We start from the raw sequence: 18122 nt of genomic DNA, 5'->3' as shown, positions 1-18122 counted from the left end.
CAGCAACACAATGGGACAGCGCAAACGATCCCTTAGTATTTTCATTAGTGTAGTCTTACAGCATCTTCAAGTTCTATCACAATAAAACAGACTTGGTTCAATTGCCTCTCCTGTTGTGTTACTGTCACCTAGTTGTTAGTAGGTTCAAAGTAGGAAGAAAAACAGACTCGTGTGTATACCATTCATCAATATTTATTACATATAAAAACATAGAATGGTATGTGCTTAAAGAAAATATCCGAATTGGGGCCAAAAGGGAAGAATGGTCCTCTCATTACGAGAGAAATACCATAGAAATGTCAGCCAAAGGGTATGCCAAAATATAACTTGATCGAAAGGGTGTGTCCAAAGGAAAGCCCAAAAATGTAGCCGAAACAGACCAAAGAGGTACAAATGGGATAATAGGGTATTGTGCGGATACCCCAACAAGTCGTCCAACCTGAAAACATATACAGCCAACCCAATACGCCTGCAAACCACATCAACATCACATATACAGAAAAATATATATTTACCATCCTCTCCCTCATTCTCTCTCTCTCCCGTCCTCCCCACTTTCTCTTTCTCTCTCTCCACAAAAAGAACATTCTTTCAGAAACACACTTTATCTTACAACATGTACACTCGCACATATACACGTTTACATCCCATCTAATTTCATAATAACGTTCTTACACCTACATATTCATTTTTACACACACACACACGCACGCTCGCACGCTCGCACGCACACACGTGCACACTAGATGAGGAATCTACGAGAATACTCTCCTGAAGAAGGCAGCCACTCTCCTCAGCGCCTTCCTCACGGGATGAATATCCTCCACGAAGCTGTCGTCGTCCTCGTCCTCATAGACCCAGTAGTCACTGTCGTCGTCACTTGGGACAGGATAATAGTCGACATAGGTGATAGTGACTGGGGCAGGGAGCGTCTCTCCGTGGTCAGGGCGGGCCCAGAACGGGGTGAAAACGCTCAGAGGGTCGGGAGAGGGGCTCGGGGACGAAGCCAGGGATCGCTATATTGGTGAGTGGGGAGGGTGGGATAAAGTAGTGTCATTGGGCAAGGGTTACAGGAGGTGTTTATGAGACGATAGGCCAGAAAAAGGTCACAGTCCATAGCCCCAGATTACACATTTTATCAGGCAGTACCCCTAGACAAACAGTCTATGCTGACAGATTGTTAGAAAGAAATGTTAAGGTGTAAATGGGAGAGGGGTACCCGGGGATTGATTTTCAGCATACCGTAACAGAGAAAATACAATGAAATGTCTCTACTATGCACAAGACGATTGTGGAAGCATAGAGAAAAGAAGAAAACTATTCCCTCCAAGCTCAAGAAGATGTAGATGAAATGCATACACAGTCGGATTCCTCATCCAGCGACGGCCATAGACTAGCAGCAGGAGTGACATGATACCGGATCACGTCTTCCCGTGCTGAAAATAACCAAAAACAACACGTTAAAATGCACATTAAAATACATGAAGAGTAATTTAGAGACCGTCGAAGCTATAGTAGACATGCGGATTGCCGATAAAATAGACCATGAAGCTAATGGAGTCCCGTTCGGGACAAGTATCGGCCACGAATAGGTGTTACAAGACTGAATAATAATGGACATTTAATCACTGCTTTGGTATACCATCCATCTATTAGAATAGCCACAAAAGGTCGACTATTTTCATGAAAAGCTGACAAAACAATATGCCCAAACTATGCCTTATAAACAGTTACAATATGTCAAAAGGATTCTAAAAGTACCGTCCGTCGTTTATAAATAGCGAGAGCTTTCATTTCACGGGCAGAATACACATTAAACACATACACATTTGGGAATTTTCACAAAATTGCAAATGGCGGCCAGTCATCCCCACTGTTGCTACGGTCAAACTACGGCCAATTTAAAGTCAGTCTACACTTTTAACACTTTAAAATACAATAACTGACTGCTTAAATACCTTGAATATGCAGCCTTGTAAACATCTTGACAGTAGCAGAACTCGGAACGATGTTGTAGTCAACGAAATGCAGAGCGATAGGTAGCAAGAGCATATGGCGATTCTGTTAGGAACAGAGGGGACCGTTGGCAACGACAACGGTAACTACATGGAAACGAAGTCAGAACGAGGCGTCATCGAATGTTTCCGGCAATGCCAAGCAGGCGGCTAGAGTCGGATCTCATGGTGTCAAACACCTGGCGATTTTTAGGTTTTTAGCCGATGCCTACAGGTTCAAACGTCGGATATACCATAGTTCACTACCACGTCTTATCTGTTAGATCTTAAAAACACATTGTCAGTTCTCCAAAGCCCTTTTAAGATGAGTACCAGTGGGGAAAGTTGAGGATTCGTTTTCAGACAGAAAGATACAAGTCTTCCCATTCCCCTTTTTTTTATTTCACATAAGAGTATATCAGAAAGGGAAACTGAAGTCTATGCACGTGTAGTGCCGGATATAATGGGCAGATGTACGTTAAAGTCATTTTCACCAAGTTGAAAATTGATAGACGTTAGGGACCATTTGTTTCCATAGAACTGTGGAAGAAAGACCTTAGTCTCACTAACCAAAGACGGAAACGACTACAAATAAGGAAGCACATCCCCTTTTGTCGGTCGTTGCCTTGGTTACCGTCGGTGATAAAAAGAAGTGCATGTTGTGTTTGTTTGAACCCCGAATTGAAAGTGGCAAACTGATGAACGTAAAAAGTTGCTGGCAAAGTCCGTACATCGGACGTGAGCACCGTTTGCTGGTGTTTAGCTCGTGGCGTACATTTACAGGCTGTTGGTAGGTGCACTAATTGCTGCGGAAAGATAGCCTACGCAATTCGACTGATAAACGCTCGCTAATAGTCCGACATGAGTGGTCTCCCTTTGTGCATCAGCCCGGACCAAGCTGGATAAGAGAGACCAGTCCAGCCATTCCTTTAAATACACTTACAGCTCATCGACCTGCTTAATGACTACTCGACGAGGAGCACAACCGCCCTTCCAGTCTTTGAATATGTGCACATATATAAATACGATGTGGGGTGGTAGGGTAGCCTTGTGCTTAAAGCAGAATTGCCGGGTTCCATTCCCCAAATGGGTGAAGCCCATTTCTGGTGTCCCCCGCCGTCCTACAGCTGGAATAATGCTAAAAGCGGCGTAAAATCCGACTCACTCACTAAAACAGAGGTGACGGTTAAACAACCACAAAGAGTGAAGGGAGACCATTCTCGATCATTCACCAGTGCACGTAATTTAAAGTAAGTGATGTCATCGTAAAATATCTAGAGTTCCGACATCCAGTTTGTAGTTATAACTGCACACGACTATTGACGTCGTCATTTCCATCACAGAGAACTTGCTAAAAACTCGATTAGAAGACAGCAACACAATGGGACAGCGCAAACGATCCCTTAGTATTTTCATTAGTGTAGTCTTACAGCATCTTCAAGTTCTATCACAATAAAACAGACTTGGTTCAATTGCCTCTCCTGTTGTGTTACTGTCACCTAGTTGTTAGTAGGTTCAAAGTAGGAAGAAAAACAGACTCGTGTGTATACCATTCATCAATATTTATTACATATAAAAACATAGAATGGTATGTGCTTAAAGAAAATATCCGAATTGGGGCCAAAAGGGAAGAATGGTCCTCTCATTACGAGAGAAATACCATAGAAATGTCAGCCAAAGGGTATGCCAAAATATAACTTGATCGAAAGGGTGTGTCCAAAGGAAAGCCCAAAAATGTAGCCGAAACAGACCAAAGAGGTACAAATGGGATAATAGGGTATTGTGCAGATACCCCAACAAGTCGTCCAACCTGAAAACATATACAGCCAACCCAATACGCCTGCAAACCACATCAACATCACATATACAGAAAAATATATATTTACCATCCTCTCCCTCATTCTCTCTCTCTCCCGTCCTCCCCACTTTCTCTTTCTCTCTCTCATCCCATCTAATTTCATTATAACGTTCTTACACCTACATATTCATTTTTACACACACACGCACGCTCGCACGCTCGCACGCACACACGCGCACACTAGATGAGGAATCTACGAGAATACTCTCCTGAAGAAGGCAGCCACTCTCCTCAGCGCCTTCCTCACGGGATGAATATCCTCCACGAAGCTGTCGTCGTCCTCGTCCTCATAGACCCAGTAGTCACTGTCGTCGTCACTTGGGACAGGATAATAGTCGACATAGGTGATAGTGACTGGGGCAGGGAGCGTCTCTCCGTGGTCAGGGCGGGCCCAGAACGGGGTGAAAACGCTCAGAGGGTCGGGAGAGGGGCTCGGGGACGAAGCCAGGGATCGCTATATTGGTGAGTGGGGAGGGTGGGATTAAGTAGTGTCATTGGGCAAGGGTTACAGGAGGTGTTTATGAGACGATAGGCCAGAAAAAGGTCACAGTCCATAGCCCCAGATTACACATTTTATCAGGCAGTACCCCTAGACAAACAGTCTATGCTGACAGATTGTTAGAAAGAAATGTTCAGGTGTAAATGGGAGAGGGGTACCCGGGGATTGATTTTCAGCATACCGTAACAGAGAAAATACAATGAAATGTCTCTACTATGCACAAGACGATTGTGGAAGCATAGAGAAAAGAAGAAAACTATTCCCTCCAAGCTCAAGAAGATGTAGATGAAATGCATACACAGTCGGATTCCTCATCCAGCGACGGCCATAGACTAGCAGCAGGAGTGACATGATACCGGATCACGTCTTCCCGTGCTGAAAATAACCAAAAACAACACGTTAAAATGCACATTAAAATACATGAAGAGTAATTTAGAGACCGTCGAAGCTATAGTAGACATGCGGATTGCCGATAAAATAGACCATGAAGCTAATGGAGTCCCGTTCGGGACAAGTATCGGCCACGAATATGTGTTACAAGAATAATAATGGACATTTAATCACTGCTTTGGTATACCATCCATCTATTAGAATAGCCACAAAAGGTCGACTATTTTCATGAAAAGCTGACAAAACAATATGCCCAAACTATGCCTTATAAACAGTTACAATATGTCAAAAGGATTCTAAAAGTACCGTCCGTCGTTTATAAATAGCGAGAGCTTTCATTTCACGGGCAGAATACACATTAAACACATACACATTTGGGAATTTTCACAAAATTGCAAATGGTGGCCAGTCATCCCCACTGTTGCTACGGTCAAACTACGGCCAATTTAAAGTCAGTCTACACTTTTAACACTTTAAAATACAATAACTGACTGCTTAAATACCTTGAATATGCAGCCTTGTAAACATCTTGACAGTAGCAGAACTCGGAACGATGTTGTAGTCAACGAAATGCACAGCGATAGGTAGCAAGAGCAATGGCGATTCTGTTAGGAACAGAGGGGACCGTTGGCAACGACAACGGTAACTACATGGAAACGAAGTCAGAACGAGGCGTCATCGAATGTTTCCGGCAATGCCAAGCAGGCGGCTAGAGTCGGATCTCATGGTGTCAAACACCTGGCGATTTTTAGGTTTTTAGCCGATGCCTACAGGTTCAAACGTCGGATATACCATAGTTCACTACCACGTCTTATCTGTTAGATCTTAAAAACACATTGTCAGTTCTCCAAAGCCCTTTTAAGATGAGTACCAGTGGGGAAAGTTGAGGATTCGTTTTCAGACAGAAAGATACAAGTCTTCCCATTCCCCTTTTTGTTATTTCACATAAGAGTATATCAGAAAGGGAAACTGAAGTCTATGCACGTGTAGTGCCGGATATAATGGGCAGATGTACGTTAAAGTCATTTTCACCAAGTTGAAAATTGATAGACGTTAGGGACCATTTGTTTCCATAGAACTGTGGAAGAAAGACCTTAGTCTCACTAACCAAAGACGGAAACGACTACAAATAAGGAAGCACATCCCCTTTTGTCGGTCGTTGCCTTGGTTACCGTCGGTGATAAAAAGAAGTGCATGTTGTGTTTGTTTGAACCCCGAATTGAAAGTGGCAAACTGATGAACGTAAATAGTTGCTGGCAAAGTCCGTACATCGGACGTGAGCACCGTTTGCTGGTGTTTAGCTCGTGGCGTACATTTACAGGCTGTTGGTAGGTGCACTAATTGCTGCGGAAAGATAGCCTACGCAATTCGACTGATAAACGCTCGCTAATAGTCCGACATGAGTGGTCTCCCTTTGTGCATCAGCCCGGACCAAGCTGGATAAGAGAGACCAGTCCAGCCATTCCTTTAAATACACTTACAGCCCATCGACCTGCTTAATGACCACTCGACGAGGAGCACAACCGCCCTTCCAGTCTTTGAATATGTGCACATATATAAATACGATGTGGGGTGGTAGGGTAGCCTTGTGCTTAAAGCAGAATTGCCGGGTTCCATTCCCCAAATGGGTGAAGCCCATTTCTGGTGTCCCCCGCCGTCCTACAGATGGAATAATGCTAAAAGCGGCGTAAAATCCGACTCACTCACTAAAACAGAGGTGACGGTTAAACAACCACAAACAGTGAAGGGAGACCATTCTCGATCATTCACCAGTGCACGTAACTTAAAGTAAGTGATGTCATCGTAAAATATCTAGAGTTCCGACATCCAGTTTGTAGTTATAACTGCACACGACTATTGACGTCGTCATTTCCATCACAGAGAACTTGCTAAAAACTCGATTAGAAGACAGCAACACAATGGGACAGCGCAAACGATCCCTTAGTATTTTCATTAGTGTAGTCTTACAGCATCTTCAAGTTCTATCACAATAAAACAGACTTGGTTCAATTGCCTCTCCTGTTGTGTTACTGTCACCTAGTTGTTAGTAGGTTCAAAGTAGGAAGAAAAACAGACTCGTGTGTATACCATTCATCAATATTTATTACATATAAAAACATAGAATGGTATGTGCTTAAAGAAAATATCCGAATTGGGGCCAAAAGGGAAGAATGGTCCTCTCATTACGAGAGAAATACCATAGAAATGTCAGCCAAAGGGTATGCCAAAATATAACTTGATCGAAAGGGTGTGTCCAAAGGAAAGCCCAAAAATGTAGCCGAAACAGACCAAAGAGGTACAAATGGGATAATAGGGTATTGTGCAGATACCCCAACAAGTCGTCCAACCTGAAAACATATACAGCCAACCCAATACGCCTGCAAACCACATCAACATCACATATACAGAAAAATATATATTTACCATCCTCTCCCTCATTCTCTCTCTCTCCCGTCCTCCCCACTTTCTCTTTCTCTCTCTCCACAAAAACAACATTCTTTCAGAAACACACTTTATCTTACAACATGTACACTCGCACATATACACGTTTACATCCCATCTAATTTCATAATAACGTTCTTACACCTACATATTCATTTTTACACACACACACACGCACGCTCGCACGCTCGCACGCACACACGTGCACACTAGATGAGGAATCTACGAGAATACTCTCCTGAAGAAGGCAGCCACTCTCCTCAGCGCCTTCCTCACGGGATGAATATCCTCCACGAAGCTGTCGTCGTCCTCGTCCTCGTCCTCATAGACCCAGTAGTCACTGTCGTCGTCACTTGGGACAGGATAATAGTCGACATAGGTGATAGTGACTGGGGCAGGGAGCGTCTCTCCGTGGTCAGGGCGGGCCCAGAACGGGGTGAAAACGCTCAGAGGGTCGGGAGAGGGGCTCGGGGACGAAGCCAGGGATCGCTATATTGGTGAGTGGGGAGGGTGGGATAAAGTAGTGTCATTGGGCAAGGGTTACAGGAGGTGTTTATGAGACGATAGGCCAGAAAAAGGTCACAGTCCATAGCCCCAGATTACACATTTTATCAGGCAGTACCCCTAGACAAACAGTCTATGCTGACAGATTGTTAGAAAGAAATGTTAAGGTGTAAATGGGAGAGGGGTACCCGGGGATTGATTTTCAGCATACCGTAACAGAGAAAATACAATGAAATGTCTCTACTATGCACAAGACGATTGTGGAAGCATAGAGAAAAGAAGAAAACTATTCCCTCCAAGCTCAAGAAGATGTAGATGAAATGCATACACAGTCGGATTCCTCATCCAGCGACGGCCATAGACTAGCAGCAGGAGTGACATGATACCGGATCACGTCTTCCCGTGCTGAAAATAACCAAAAACAACACGTTAAAATGCACATTAAAATACATGAAGAGTAATTTAGAGACCGTCGAAGCTATAGTAGACATGCGGATTGCCGATAAAATAGACCATGAAGCTAATGGAGTCCCGTTCGGGACAAGTATCGGCCACGAATAGGTGTTACAAGAATAATAATGGACATTTAATCACTGCTTTGGTATACCATCCATCTATTAGAATAGCCACAAAAGGCCGACTATTTTCATGAAAAGCTGACAAAACAATATGCCCAAACTATGCCTTATAAACAGTTACAATATGTCAAAAGGATTCTAAAAGTACCGTCCGTCGTTTATAAATAGCGAGAGCTTTCATTTCATGGGCAGAATACACATTAAACACATACACATTTGGGAATTTTCACAAAATTGCAAATGGCGGCCAGTCATCCCCACTGTTGCTACGGTCAAACTACGGCCAATTTAAAGTCAGTCTACACTTTTAACACTTTAAAATACAATAACTGACTGCTTAAATACCTTGAATATGCAGCCTTGTAAACATCTTGACAGTAGCAGAACTCGGAACGATGTTGTAGTCAACGAAATGCAGAGCGATAGGTAGCAAGAGCAATGGCGATTCTGTTAGGAACAGAGGGGACCGTTGGCAACGACAACGGTAACTACATGGAAACGAAGTCAGAACGAGGCGTCATCGAATGTTTCCGGCAATGCCAAGCAGGCGGCTAGAGTCGGATCTCATGGTGTCAAACACCTGGCGATTTTTAGGTTTTTAGCCGATGCCTACAGGTTCAAACAGGATATACCATAGTTCACTACCACGTCTTATCTGTTAGATCTTAAAAACACATTGTCAGTTCTCCAAAGCCCTTTTAAGATGAGTACCAGTGGGGAAAGTTGAGGATTCGTTTTCAGACAGAAAGATACAAGTCTTCCCATTCCCCTTTTTGTTATTTCACATAAGAGTATATCAGAAAGGGAAACTGAAGTCTATGCACGTGTAGTGCCGGATATAATGGGCAGATGTACGTTAAAGTCATTTTCACCAAGTTGAAAATTGATAGACGTTAGGGACCATTTGTTTCCATAGAACTGTGGAAGAAAGACCTTAGTCTCACTAACCAAAGACGGAAACGACTACAAATAAGGAAGCACATCCCCTTTTGTCGGTCGTTGCCTTGGTTACCGTCGGTGATAAAAAGAAGTGCATGTTGTGTTTGTTTGAACCCCGAATTGAAAGTGGCAAACTGATGAACGTAAATAGTTGCTGGCAAAGTCCGTACATCGGACGTGCGCACCGTTTGCTGGTGTTTAGCTCGTGGCGTACTTTTACAGGCTGTTGGTAGGTGCACTAATTGCTGCGGAAAGATAGCCTACGCAATTCGACTGATAAACGCTCGCTAATAGTCCGACATGAGTGGTCTCCCTTTGTGCATCAGCCCGGACCAAGCTGGATAAGAGAGACCAGTCCAGCCATTCCTTTAAATGCACTTACAGCCCATCGACCTGCTTAATGACCACTCGACGAGGAGCACAACCGCCCTTCCAGTCTTTGAATATGTGCACATATATAAATACGATGTGGGGTGGTAGGGTAGCCTTGTGCTTAAAGCAGAATTGCCGGGTTCCATTCCCCAAATGGGTGAAGCCCATTTCTGGTGTCCCCCGCCGTCCTACAGCTGGAATAATGCTAAAAGCGGCGTAAAATCCGACTCACTCACTAAAACAGAGGTGACGGTTAAACAACCACAAACAGTGAAGGGAGACCATTCTCGATTATTCACCAGTGCACGTAATTTAAAGTAAGTGATGTCATCGTAAAATATCTAGAGTTCCGACATCCAGTTTGTAGTTATAACTGCACACGACTATTGACGTCGTCATTTCCATCACAGAGAACTTGCTAAAAACTCGATTAGAAGACAGCAACACAATGGGACAGCGCAAACGATCCCTTAGTATTTTCATTAGTGTAGTCTTACAGCATCTTCAAGTTCTATCACAATAAAACAGACTTGGTTCAATTGCCTCTCCTGTTGTGTTACTGTCACCTAGTTGTTAGTAGGTTCAAAGTAGGAAGAAAAACAGACTCGTGTGTATACCATTCATCAATATTTATTACATATAAAAACATAGAATGGTATGTGCTTAAAGAAAATATCCGAATTGGGGCCAAAAGGGAAGAATGGTCCTCTCATTACGAGAGAAATACCATAGAAATGTCAGCCAAAGGGTATGCCAAAATATAACTTGATCGAAAGGGTGTGTCCAAAGGAAAGCCCAAAAATGTAGCCGAAACAGACCAAAGAGGTACAAATGGGATAATAGGGTATTGTGCAGATACCCCAACAAGTCGTCCAACCTGAAAACATATACAGCGAACCCAATACGCCTGCAAACCACATCAACATCACATATACAGAAAAATATATATTTACCATCCTCTCCCTCATTCTCTCTCTCTCCCGTCCTCCCCACTTTCTCTTTCTCTCTCTCCACAAAAACAACATTCTTTCAGAAACACACTTTATCTTACAACATGTACACTCGCACATATACACGTTTACATCCCATCTAATTTCATAATAACGTTCTTACACCTACATATTCATTTTTACACACACACACACGCACGCTCGCACGCTCGCACGCACACACGTGCACACTAGATGAGGAATCTACGAGAATACTCTCCTGAAGAAGGCAGCCACTCTCCTCAGCGCCTTCCTCACGGGATGAATATCCTCCACGAAGCTGTCGTCGTCCTCGTCCTCATAGACCCAGTAGTCACTGTCGTCGTCACTTGGGACAGGATAATAGTCGACATAGGTGATAGTGACTGGGGCAGGGAGCGTCTCTCCGTGGTCAGGGCGGGCCCAGAACGGGGTGAAAACGCTCAGAGGGTCGGGAGAGGGGCTCGGGGACGAAGCCAGGGATCGCTATATTGGTGAGTGGGGAGGGTGGGATAAAGTAGTGTCATTGGGCAAGGGTTACAGGAGGTGTTTATGAGACGATAGGCCAGAAAAAGGTCACAGTCCATAGCCCCAGATTACACATTTTATCAGGCAGTACCCCTAGACAAACAGTCTATGCTGACAGATTGTTAGAAAGAAATGTTAAGGTGTAAATGGGAGAGGGGTACCCGGGGATTGATTTTCAGCATACCGTAACAGAGAAAATACAATGAAATGTCTCTACTATGCACAAGACGATTGTGGAAGCATAGAGAAAAGAAGAAAACTATTCCCTCCAAGCTCAAGAAGATGTAGATGAAATGCATACACAGTCGGATTCCTCATCCAGCGACGGCCATAGACTAGCAGCAGGAGTGACATGATACCGGATCACGTCTTCCCGTGCTGAAAATAACCAAAAACAACACGTTAAAATGCACATTAAAATACATGAAGAGTAATTTAGAGACCGTCGAAGCTATAGTAGACATGCGGATTGCCGATAAAATAGACCATGAAGCTAATGGAGTCCCGTTCGGGACAAGTATCGGCCACGAATAGGTGTTACAAGAATAATAATGGACATTTAATCACTGCTTTGGTATACCATCCATCTATTAGAATAGCCACAAAAGGCCGACTATTTTCATGAAAAGCTGACAAAACAATATGCCCAAACTATGCCTTATAAACAGTTACAATATGTCAAAAGGATTCTAAAAGTACCGTCCGTCGTTTATAAATAGCGAGAGCTTTCATTTCATGGGCAGAATACACATTAAACACATACACATTTGGGAATTTTCACAAAATTGCAAATGGCGGCCAGTCATCCCCACTGTTGCTACGGTCAAACTACGGCCAATTTAAAGTCAGTCTACACTTTTAACACTTTAAAATACAATAACTGACTGCTTAAATACCTTGAATATGCAGCCTTGTAAACATCTTGACAGTAGCAGAACTCGGAACGATGTTGTAGTCAACGAAATGCAGAGCGATAGGTAGCAAGAGCAATGGCGATTCTGTTAGGAACAGAGGGGACCGTTGGCAACGACAACGGTAACTACATGGAAACGAAGTCAGAACGAGGCGTCATCGAATGTTTCCGGCAATGCCAAGCAGGCGGCTAGAGTCGGATCTCATGGTGTCAAACACCTGGCGATTTTTAGGTTTTTAGCCGATGCCTACAGGTTCAAACAGGATATACCATAGTTCACTACCACGTCTTATCTGTTAGATCTTAAAAACACATTGTCAGTTCTCCAAAGCCCTTTTAAGATGAGTACCAGTGGGGAAAGTTGAGGATTCGTTTTCAGACAGAAAGATACAAGTCTTCCCATTCCCCTTTTTGTTATTTCACATAAGAGTATATCAGAAAGGGAAACTGAAGTCTATGCACGTGTAGTGCCGGATATAATGGGCAGATGTACGTTAAAGTCATTTTCACCAAGTTGAAAATTGATAGACGTTAGGGACCATTTGTTTCCATAGAACTGTGGAAGAAAGACCTTAGTCTCACTAACCAAAGACGGAAACGACTACAAATAAGGAAGCACATCCCCTTTTGTCGGTCGTTGCCTTGGTTACCGTCGGTGATAAAAAGAAGTGCATGTTGTGTTTGTTTGAACCCCGAATTGAAAGTGGCAAACTGATGAACGTAAATAGTTGCTGGCAAAGTCCGTACATCGGACGTGCGCACCGTTTGCTGGTGTTTAGCTCGTGGCGTACTTTTACAGGCTGTTGGTAGGTGCACTAATTGCTGCGGAAAGATAGCCTACGCAATTCGACTGATAAACGCTCGCTAATAGTCCGACATGAGTGGTCTCCCTTTGTGCATCAGCCCGGACCAAGCTGGATAAGAGAGACCAGTCCAGCCATTCCTTTAAATGCACTTACAGCCCATCGACCTGCTTAATGACCACTCGACGAGGAGCACAACCGCCCTTCCAGTCTTTGAATATGTGCACATATATAAATACGATGTGGGGTGGTAGGGTAGCCTTGTGCTTAAAGCAGAATTGCCGGGTTCCATTCCCCAAATGGGTGAAGCCCATTTCTGGTGTCCCCCGCCGTCCTACAGCTGGAATAATGCTAAAAGCGGCGTAAAATCCGACTCACTCACTAAAACAGAGGTGACGGTTAAACAACCACAAACAGTGAAGGGAGACCATTCTCGATTATTCACCAGTGCACGTAATTTAAAGTAAGTGATGTCATCGTAAAATATCTAGAGTTCCGACATCCAGTTTGTAGTTATAACTGCACACGACTATTGACGTCGTCATTTCCATCACAGAGAACTTGCTAAAAACTCGATTAGAAGACAGCAACACAATGGGACAGCGCAAACGATCCCTTAGTATTTTCATTAGTGTAGTCTTACAGCATCTTCAAGTTCTATCACAATAAAACAGACTTGGTTCAATTGCCTCTCCTGTTGTGTTACTGTCACCTAGTTGTTAGTAGGTTCAAAGTAGGAAGAAAAACAGACTCGTGTGTATACCATTCATCAATATTTATTACATATAAAAACATAGAATGGTATGTGCTTAAAGAAAATATCCGAATTGGGGCCAAAAGGGAAGAATGGTCCTCTCATTACGAGAGAAATACCATAGAAATGTCAGCCAAAGGGTATGCCAAAATATAACTTGATCGAAAGGGTGTGTCCAAAGGAAAGCCCAAAAATGTAGCCGAAACAGACCAAAGAGGTACAAATGGGATAATAGGGTATTGTGCAGATACCCCAACAAGTCGTCCAACCTGAAAACATATACAGCGAACCCAATACGCCTGCAAACCACATCAACATCACATATACAGAAAAATATATATTTACCATCCTCTCCCTCATTCTCTCTCTCTCCCGTCCTCCCCACTTTCTCTTTCTCTCTCTCCACAAAAACAACATTCTTTCAGAAACACACTTTATCTTACAACATGTACACTCGCACATATACACGTTTACATCCCATCTAATTTCATAATAACGTTCTTACACCTACATATTCATTTTTACACACACACACACGCACGCTCGCACGCTCGCACGCACACACGTGCACACTAGATGAGGAATCTACGAGAATACTCTCCTGAAGAAGGCAGCCACTCTCCTCAGCGCCTTCCTCACGGGATGAATATCCTCCACGAAGCTGTCGTCGTCCTCGTCCTCATAGACCCAGTAGTCACTGTCGTCGTCACTTGGGACAGGATAATAGTCGACATAGGTGATAGTGACTGGGGCAGGGAGCGTCTCTCCGTGGTCAGGGCGGGCCCAGAACGGGGTGAAAACGCTCAGAGGGTCGGGAGAGGGGCTCGGGGACGAAGCCAGGGATCGCTATATTGGTGAGTGGGGAGGGTGGGATAAAGTAGTGTCATTGGGCAAGGGTTACAGGAGGTGTTTATGAGACGATAGGCCAGAAAAAGGTCACAGTCCATAGCCCCAGATTACACATTTTATCAGGCAGTACCCCTAGACAAACAGTCTATGCTGACAGATTGTTAGAAAGAAATGTTAAGGTGTAAATGGGAGAGGGGTACCCGGGGATTGATTTTCAGCATACCGTAACAGAGAAAATACAATGAAATGTCTCTACTATGCACAAGACGATTGTGGAAGCATAGAGAAAAGAAGAAAACTATTCCCTCCAAGCTCAAGAAGATGTAGATGAAATGCATACACAGTCGGATTCCTCATCCAGCGACGGCCATAGACTAGCAGCAGGAGTGACATGATACCGGATCACGTCTTCCCGTGCTGAAAATAACCAAAAACAACACGTTAAAATGCACATTAAAATACATGAAGAGTAATTTAGAGACCGTCGAAGCTATAGTAGACATGCGGATTGCCGATAAAATAGACCATGAAGCTAATGGAGTCCCGTTCGGGACAAGTATCGGCCACGAATAGGTGTTACAAGAATAATAATGGACATTTAATCACTGCTTTGGTATACCATCCATCTATTAGAATAGCCACAAAAGGCCGACTATTTTCATGAAAAGCTGACAAAACAATATGCCCAAACTATGCCTTATAAACAGTTACAATATGTCAAAAGGATTCTAAAAGTACCGTCCGTCGTTTATAAATAGCGAGAGCTTTCATTTCATGGGCAGAATACACATTAAACACATACACATTTGGGAATTTTCACAAAATTGCAAATGGCGGCCAGTCATCCCCACTGTTGCTACGGTCAAACTACGGCCAATTTAAAGTCAGTCTACACTTTTAACACTTTAAAATACAATAACTGACTGCTTAAATACCTTGAATATGCAGCCTTGTAAACATCTTGACAGTAGCAGAACTCGGAACGATGTTGTAGTCAACGAAATGCAGAGCGATAGGTAGCAAGAGCAATGGCGATTCTGTTAGGAACAGAGGGGACCGTTGGCAACGACAACGGTAACTACATGGAAACGAAGTCAGAACGAGGCGTCATCGAATGTTTCCGGCAATGCCAAGCAGGCGGCTAGAGTCGGATCTCATGGTGTCAAACACCTGGCGATTTTTAGGTTTTTAGCCGATGCCTACAGGTTCAAACAGGATATACCATAGTTCACTACCACGTCTTATCTGTTAGATCTTAAAAACACATTGTCAGTTCTCCAAAGCCCTTTTAAGATGAGTACCAGTGGGGAAAGTTGAGGATTCGTTTTCAGACAGAAAGATACAAGTCTTCCCATTCCCCTTTTTGTTATTTCACATAAGAGTATATCAGAAAGGGAAACTGAAGTCTATGCACGTGTAGTGCCGGATATAATGGGCAGATGTACGTTAAAGTCATTTTCACCAAGTTGAAAATTGATAGACGTTAGGGACCATTTGTTTCCATAGAACTGTGGAAGAAAGACCTTAGTCTCACTAACCAAAGACGGAAACGACTACAAATAAGGAAGCACATCCCCTTTTGTCGGTCGTTGCCTTGGTTACCGTCGGTGATAAAAAGAAGTGCATGTTGTGTTTGTTTGAACCCCGAATTGAAAGTGGCAAACTGATGAACGTAAATAGTTGCTGGCAAAGTCCGTACATCGGACGTGCGCACCGTTTGCTGGTGTTTAGCTCGTGGCGTACTTTTACAGGCTGTTGGTAGGTGCACTAATTGCTGCGGAAAGATAGCCTACGCAATTCGACTGATAAACGCTCGCTAATAGTCCGACATGAGTGGTCTCCCTTTGTGCATCAGCCCGGACCAAGCTGGATAAGAGAGACCAGTCCAGCCATTCCTTTAAATGCACTTACAGCCCATCGACCTGCTTAATGACCACTCGACGAGGAGCACAACCGCCCTTCCAGTCTTTGAATATGTGCACATATATAAATACGATGTGGGGTGGTAGGGTAGCCTTGTGCTTAAAGCAGAATTGCCGGGTTCCATTCCCCAAATGGGTGAAGCCCATTTCTGGTGTCCCCCGCCGTCCTACAGCTGGAATAATGCTAAAAGCGGCGTAAAATCCGACTCACTCACTAAAACAGAGGTGACGGTTAAACAACCACAAACAGTGAAGGGAGACCATTCTCGATTATTCACCAGTGCACGTAATTTAAAGTAAGTGATGTCATCGTAAAATATCTAGAGTTCCGACATCCAGTTTGTAGTTATAACTGCACACGACTATTGACGTCGTCATTTCCATCACAGAGAACTTGCTAAAAACTCGATTAGAAGACAGCAACACAATGGGACAGCGCAAACGATCCCTTAGTATTTTCATTAGTGTAGTCTTACAGCATCTTCAAGTTCTATCACAATAAAACAGACTTGGTTCAATTGCCTCTCCTGTTGTGTTACTGTCACCTAGTTGTTAGTAGGTTCAAAGTAGGAAGAAAAACAGACTCGTGTGTATACCATTCATCAATATTTATTACATATAAAAACATAGAATGGTATGTGCTTAAAGAAAATATCCGAATTGGGGCCAAAAGGGAAGAATGGTCCTCTCATTACGAGAGAAATACCATAGAAATGTCAGCCAAAGGGTATGCCAAAATATAACTTGATCGAAAGGGTGTGTCCAAAGGAAAGCCCAAAAATGTAGCCGAAACAGACCAAAGAGGTACAAATGGGATAATAGGAACACGTCACAATTTAATTCTGGACTCACAAAAGTCCAGAAACTCTCAGCACTGTGGCCACTCTCTCACAAGCGATTTCGCAAAATTAAACAGGCAGCTGTTATGTATATGTGCTAAAAAATCTTTTCGAAAACTCAAAATTTAAACTCGCTCGCCCATGGGCACGCCCATGGGCGAACAGTGGCCAATGGGTAGGCACATGGGCAGGCCCATGGGCGAAAGTGTTTCATTTCATCCAGAATAAATGTTTTGGAGGTTGTAAATGAATGAAAAAATGTTGATAAGTATCATGACACAAATTTCAGCTTGTTGTGACTTGACTCTGCTAACTGACAGCGACTTTGAAAAATCTCGCCCATGGGTGAAAAACATATTGGCCCTTGGATGAGAATGATTAATTTCATTGAAACTACATGTTTTTTCCAGGCTTTGCAGCTTTTCAATAAATGAACGTGTATTTATTATTGTCTTGACACGAAATTAAGCTTATGTTGACTTAATTCGGCTAATTTAAAGTGATTTTTCAAAATGCCTCACCCATGGGCGAAAACCATTTGGCCCATGGGTGAGAATATTTACTTTTACTCAAAATACACCTTTTCCCATGTTTTGGAGGTTGTGAATGGATGAAAGTATGTTCATAAGTATCATGTCACAAAATTCAACTCATTTTGAATTAATTCCGTTAATTTAGAGCTATTTAACAAAATCTCACCCATGGGCGAAAAACATTTTGGCCCATGGGCGAGAATATTTTCTTTTACCCCAAACACATCTTTTCCAATATTTGGAGGATGTAAATGAATGAAAGTACATTTATGAGTATCATGACAAATTTCAACTCATTTTGACTTAATTCCTCTAAATGAGAGCCATTTTGAAAACTCTCGCCCATGGGAGAAAGACATTTTGGCCCATGGGCGAGAATATTTGCCTTCACTCAAAATACATCTTTTCCTGTGGTTTGGGGGTGTAAATGAATGAGC

At 43.2% G+C, this 18122-nt stretch overlaps 5 protein-coding genes across 5 annotated transcripts; all 5 read right to left on the bottom strand.

Annotated features, from left to right (window-relative positions):
- Positions 1-755: 755 nt before the first annotated feature.
- Positions 756-2020, bottom strand: LOC137296786 (uncharacterized). The gene is made up of 3 exons (XM_067828640.1): positions 1959-2020; positions 1360-1436; positions 756-1016 (listed from the first exon to the last, which is right to left on the bottom strand). The coding sequence occupies exons 1-3, from the start codon at positions 1981-1983 to the stop codon at positions 756-758; spliced, it is 363 nt and encodes a 120-aa protein (XP_067684741.1). The 5' UTR covers positions 1984-2020.
- A 2025-nt stretch (positions 2021-4045) lies between these two features.
- LOC137296925 (uncharacterized) lies at positions 4046-5306 on the bottom strand. Its single transcript, XM_067828826.1, has 3 exons — positions 5245-5306; positions 4650-4726; positions 4046-4306 (listed from the first exon to the last, which is right to left on the bottom strand). Exons 1-3 carry the CDS (start codon positions 5267-5269, stop codon positions 4046-4048), a joined length of 363 nt encoding a protein of 120 aa, XP_067684927.1. The 5' UTR covers positions 5270-5306.
- Positions 5307-7405: 2099 nt separating this feature from the next.
- Positions 7406-8720, bottom strand: LOC137296825 (uncharacterized). The gene is made up of 3 exons (XM_067828689.1): positions 8611-8720; positions 8016-8092; positions 7406-7672 (listed from the first exon to the last, which is right to left on the bottom strand). Exons 1-3 carry the CDS (start codon positions 8633-8635, stop codon positions 7406-7408), a joined length of 369 nt encoding a protein of 122 aa, XP_067684790.1. The 5' UTR covers positions 8636-8720.
- A 2049-nt stretch (positions 8721-10769) lies between these two features.
- LOC137296755 (uncharacterized) lies at positions 10770-12078 on the bottom strand. The gene is made up of 3 exons (XM_067828598.1): positions 11969-12078; positions 11374-11450; positions 10770-11030 (listed from the first exon to the last, which is right to left on the bottom strand). The coding sequence occupies exons 1-3, from the start codon at positions 11991-11993 to the stop codon at positions 10770-10772; spliced, it is 363 nt and encodes a 120-aa protein (XP_067684699.1). The 5' UTR covers positions 11994-12078.
- Positions 12079-14127: 2049 nt separating this feature from the next.
- LOC137296756 (uncharacterized) lies at positions 14128-15436 on the bottom strand. The gene is made up of 3 exons (XM_067828599.1): positions 15327-15436; positions 14732-14808; positions 14128-14388 (listed from the first exon to the last, which is right to left on the bottom strand). Exons 1-3 carry the CDS (start codon positions 15349-15351, stop codon positions 14128-14130), a joined length of 363 nt encoding a protein of 120 aa, XP_067684700.1. The 5' UTR covers positions 15352-15436.
- Between the last annotated feature and the right edge of the window lie 2686 nt (positions 15437-18122).

Source organism: Haliotis asinina, chromosome 9, assembly GCF_037392515.1.
Source record: "Haliotis asinina isolate JCU_RB_2024 chromosome 9, JCU_Hal_asi_v2, whole genome shotgun sequence".
Lineage (NCBI taxonomy): Eukaryota > Metazoa > Mollusca > Gastropoda > Lepetellida > Haliotidae > Haliotis > Haliotis asinina.
The sequence above is the reverse complement of the archived record's forward strand: the minus strand, read 5'-3'. Positions and strand labels throughout refer to the sequence as shown.

What these genes read in the sequence shown, in the direction of transcription:
- LOC137296825 (XM_067828689.1), bottom strand. Translation starts at nt 8,635, where the DNA reads ATGTTTACAAGGCTGCATATTCAAG. An exon ending in TACAAGGCTGCATATTCAAG is followed by an intron (nt 8,093 to 8,610) that starts GTATTTAAGCAG and finishes GGTTATTTTCAG; the next exon opens with CACGGGAAGACGTGATCCGG. An exon ending in TGGATGAGGAATCCGACTGT is followed by an intron (nt 7,673 to 8,015) that starts GTATGCATTTCA and finishes TCACCAATATAG; the next exon opens with CGATCCCTGGCTTCGTCCCC.
- LOC137296756 (XM_067828599.1), bottom strand. Translation starts at nt 15,351, where the DNA reads ATGTTTACAAGGCTGCATATTCAAG. An exon ending in TACAAGGCTGCATATTCAAG is followed by an intron (nt 14,809 to 15,326) that starts GTATTTAAGCAG and finishes GGTTATTTTCAG; the next exon opens with CACGGGAAGACGTGATCCGG. An exon ending in TGGATGAGGAATCCGACTGT is followed by an intron (nt 14,389 to 14,731) that starts GTATGCATTTCA and finishes TCACCAATATAG; the next exon opens with CGATCCCTGGCTTCGTCCCC.
- LOC137296755 (XM_067828598.1), bottom strand. Translation starts at nt 11,993, where the DNA reads ATGTTTACAAGGCTGCATATTCAAG. An exon ending in TACAAGGCTGCATATTCAAG is followed by an intron (nt 11,451 to 11,968) that starts GTATTTAAGCAG and finishes GGTTATTTTCAG; the next exon opens with CACGGGAAGACGTGATCCGG. An exon ending in TGGATGAGGAATCCGACTGT is followed by an intron (nt 11,031 to 11,373) that starts GTATGCATTTCA and finishes TCACCAATATAG; the next exon opens with CGATCCCTGGCTTCGTCCCC.
- LOC137296925 (XM_067828826.1), bottom strand. Translation starts at nt 5,269, where the DNA reads ATGTTTACAAGGCTGCATATTCAAG. An exon ending in TACAAGGCTGCATATTCAAG is followed by an intron (nt 4,727 to 5,244) that starts GTATTTAAGCAG and finishes GGTTATTTTCAG; the next exon opens with CACGGGAAGACGTGATCCGG. An exon ending in TGGATGAGGAATCCGACTGT is followed by an intron (nt 4,307 to 4,649) that starts GTATGCATTTCA and finishes TCACCAATATAG; the next exon opens with CGATCCCTGGCTTCGTCCCC.
- LOC137296786 (XM_067828640.1), bottom strand. Translation starts at nt 1,983, where the DNA reads ATGTTTACAAGGCTGCATATTCAAG. An exon ending in TACAAGGCTGCATATTCAAG is followed by an intron (nt 1,437 to 1,958) that starts GTATTTAAGCAG and finishes GGTTATTTTCAG; the next exon opens with CACGGGAAGACGTGATCCGG. An exon ending in TGGATGAGGAATCCGACTGT is followed by an intron (nt 1,017 to 1,359) that starts GTATGCATTTCA and finishes TCACCAATATAG; the next exon opens with CGATCCCTGGCTTCGTCCCC.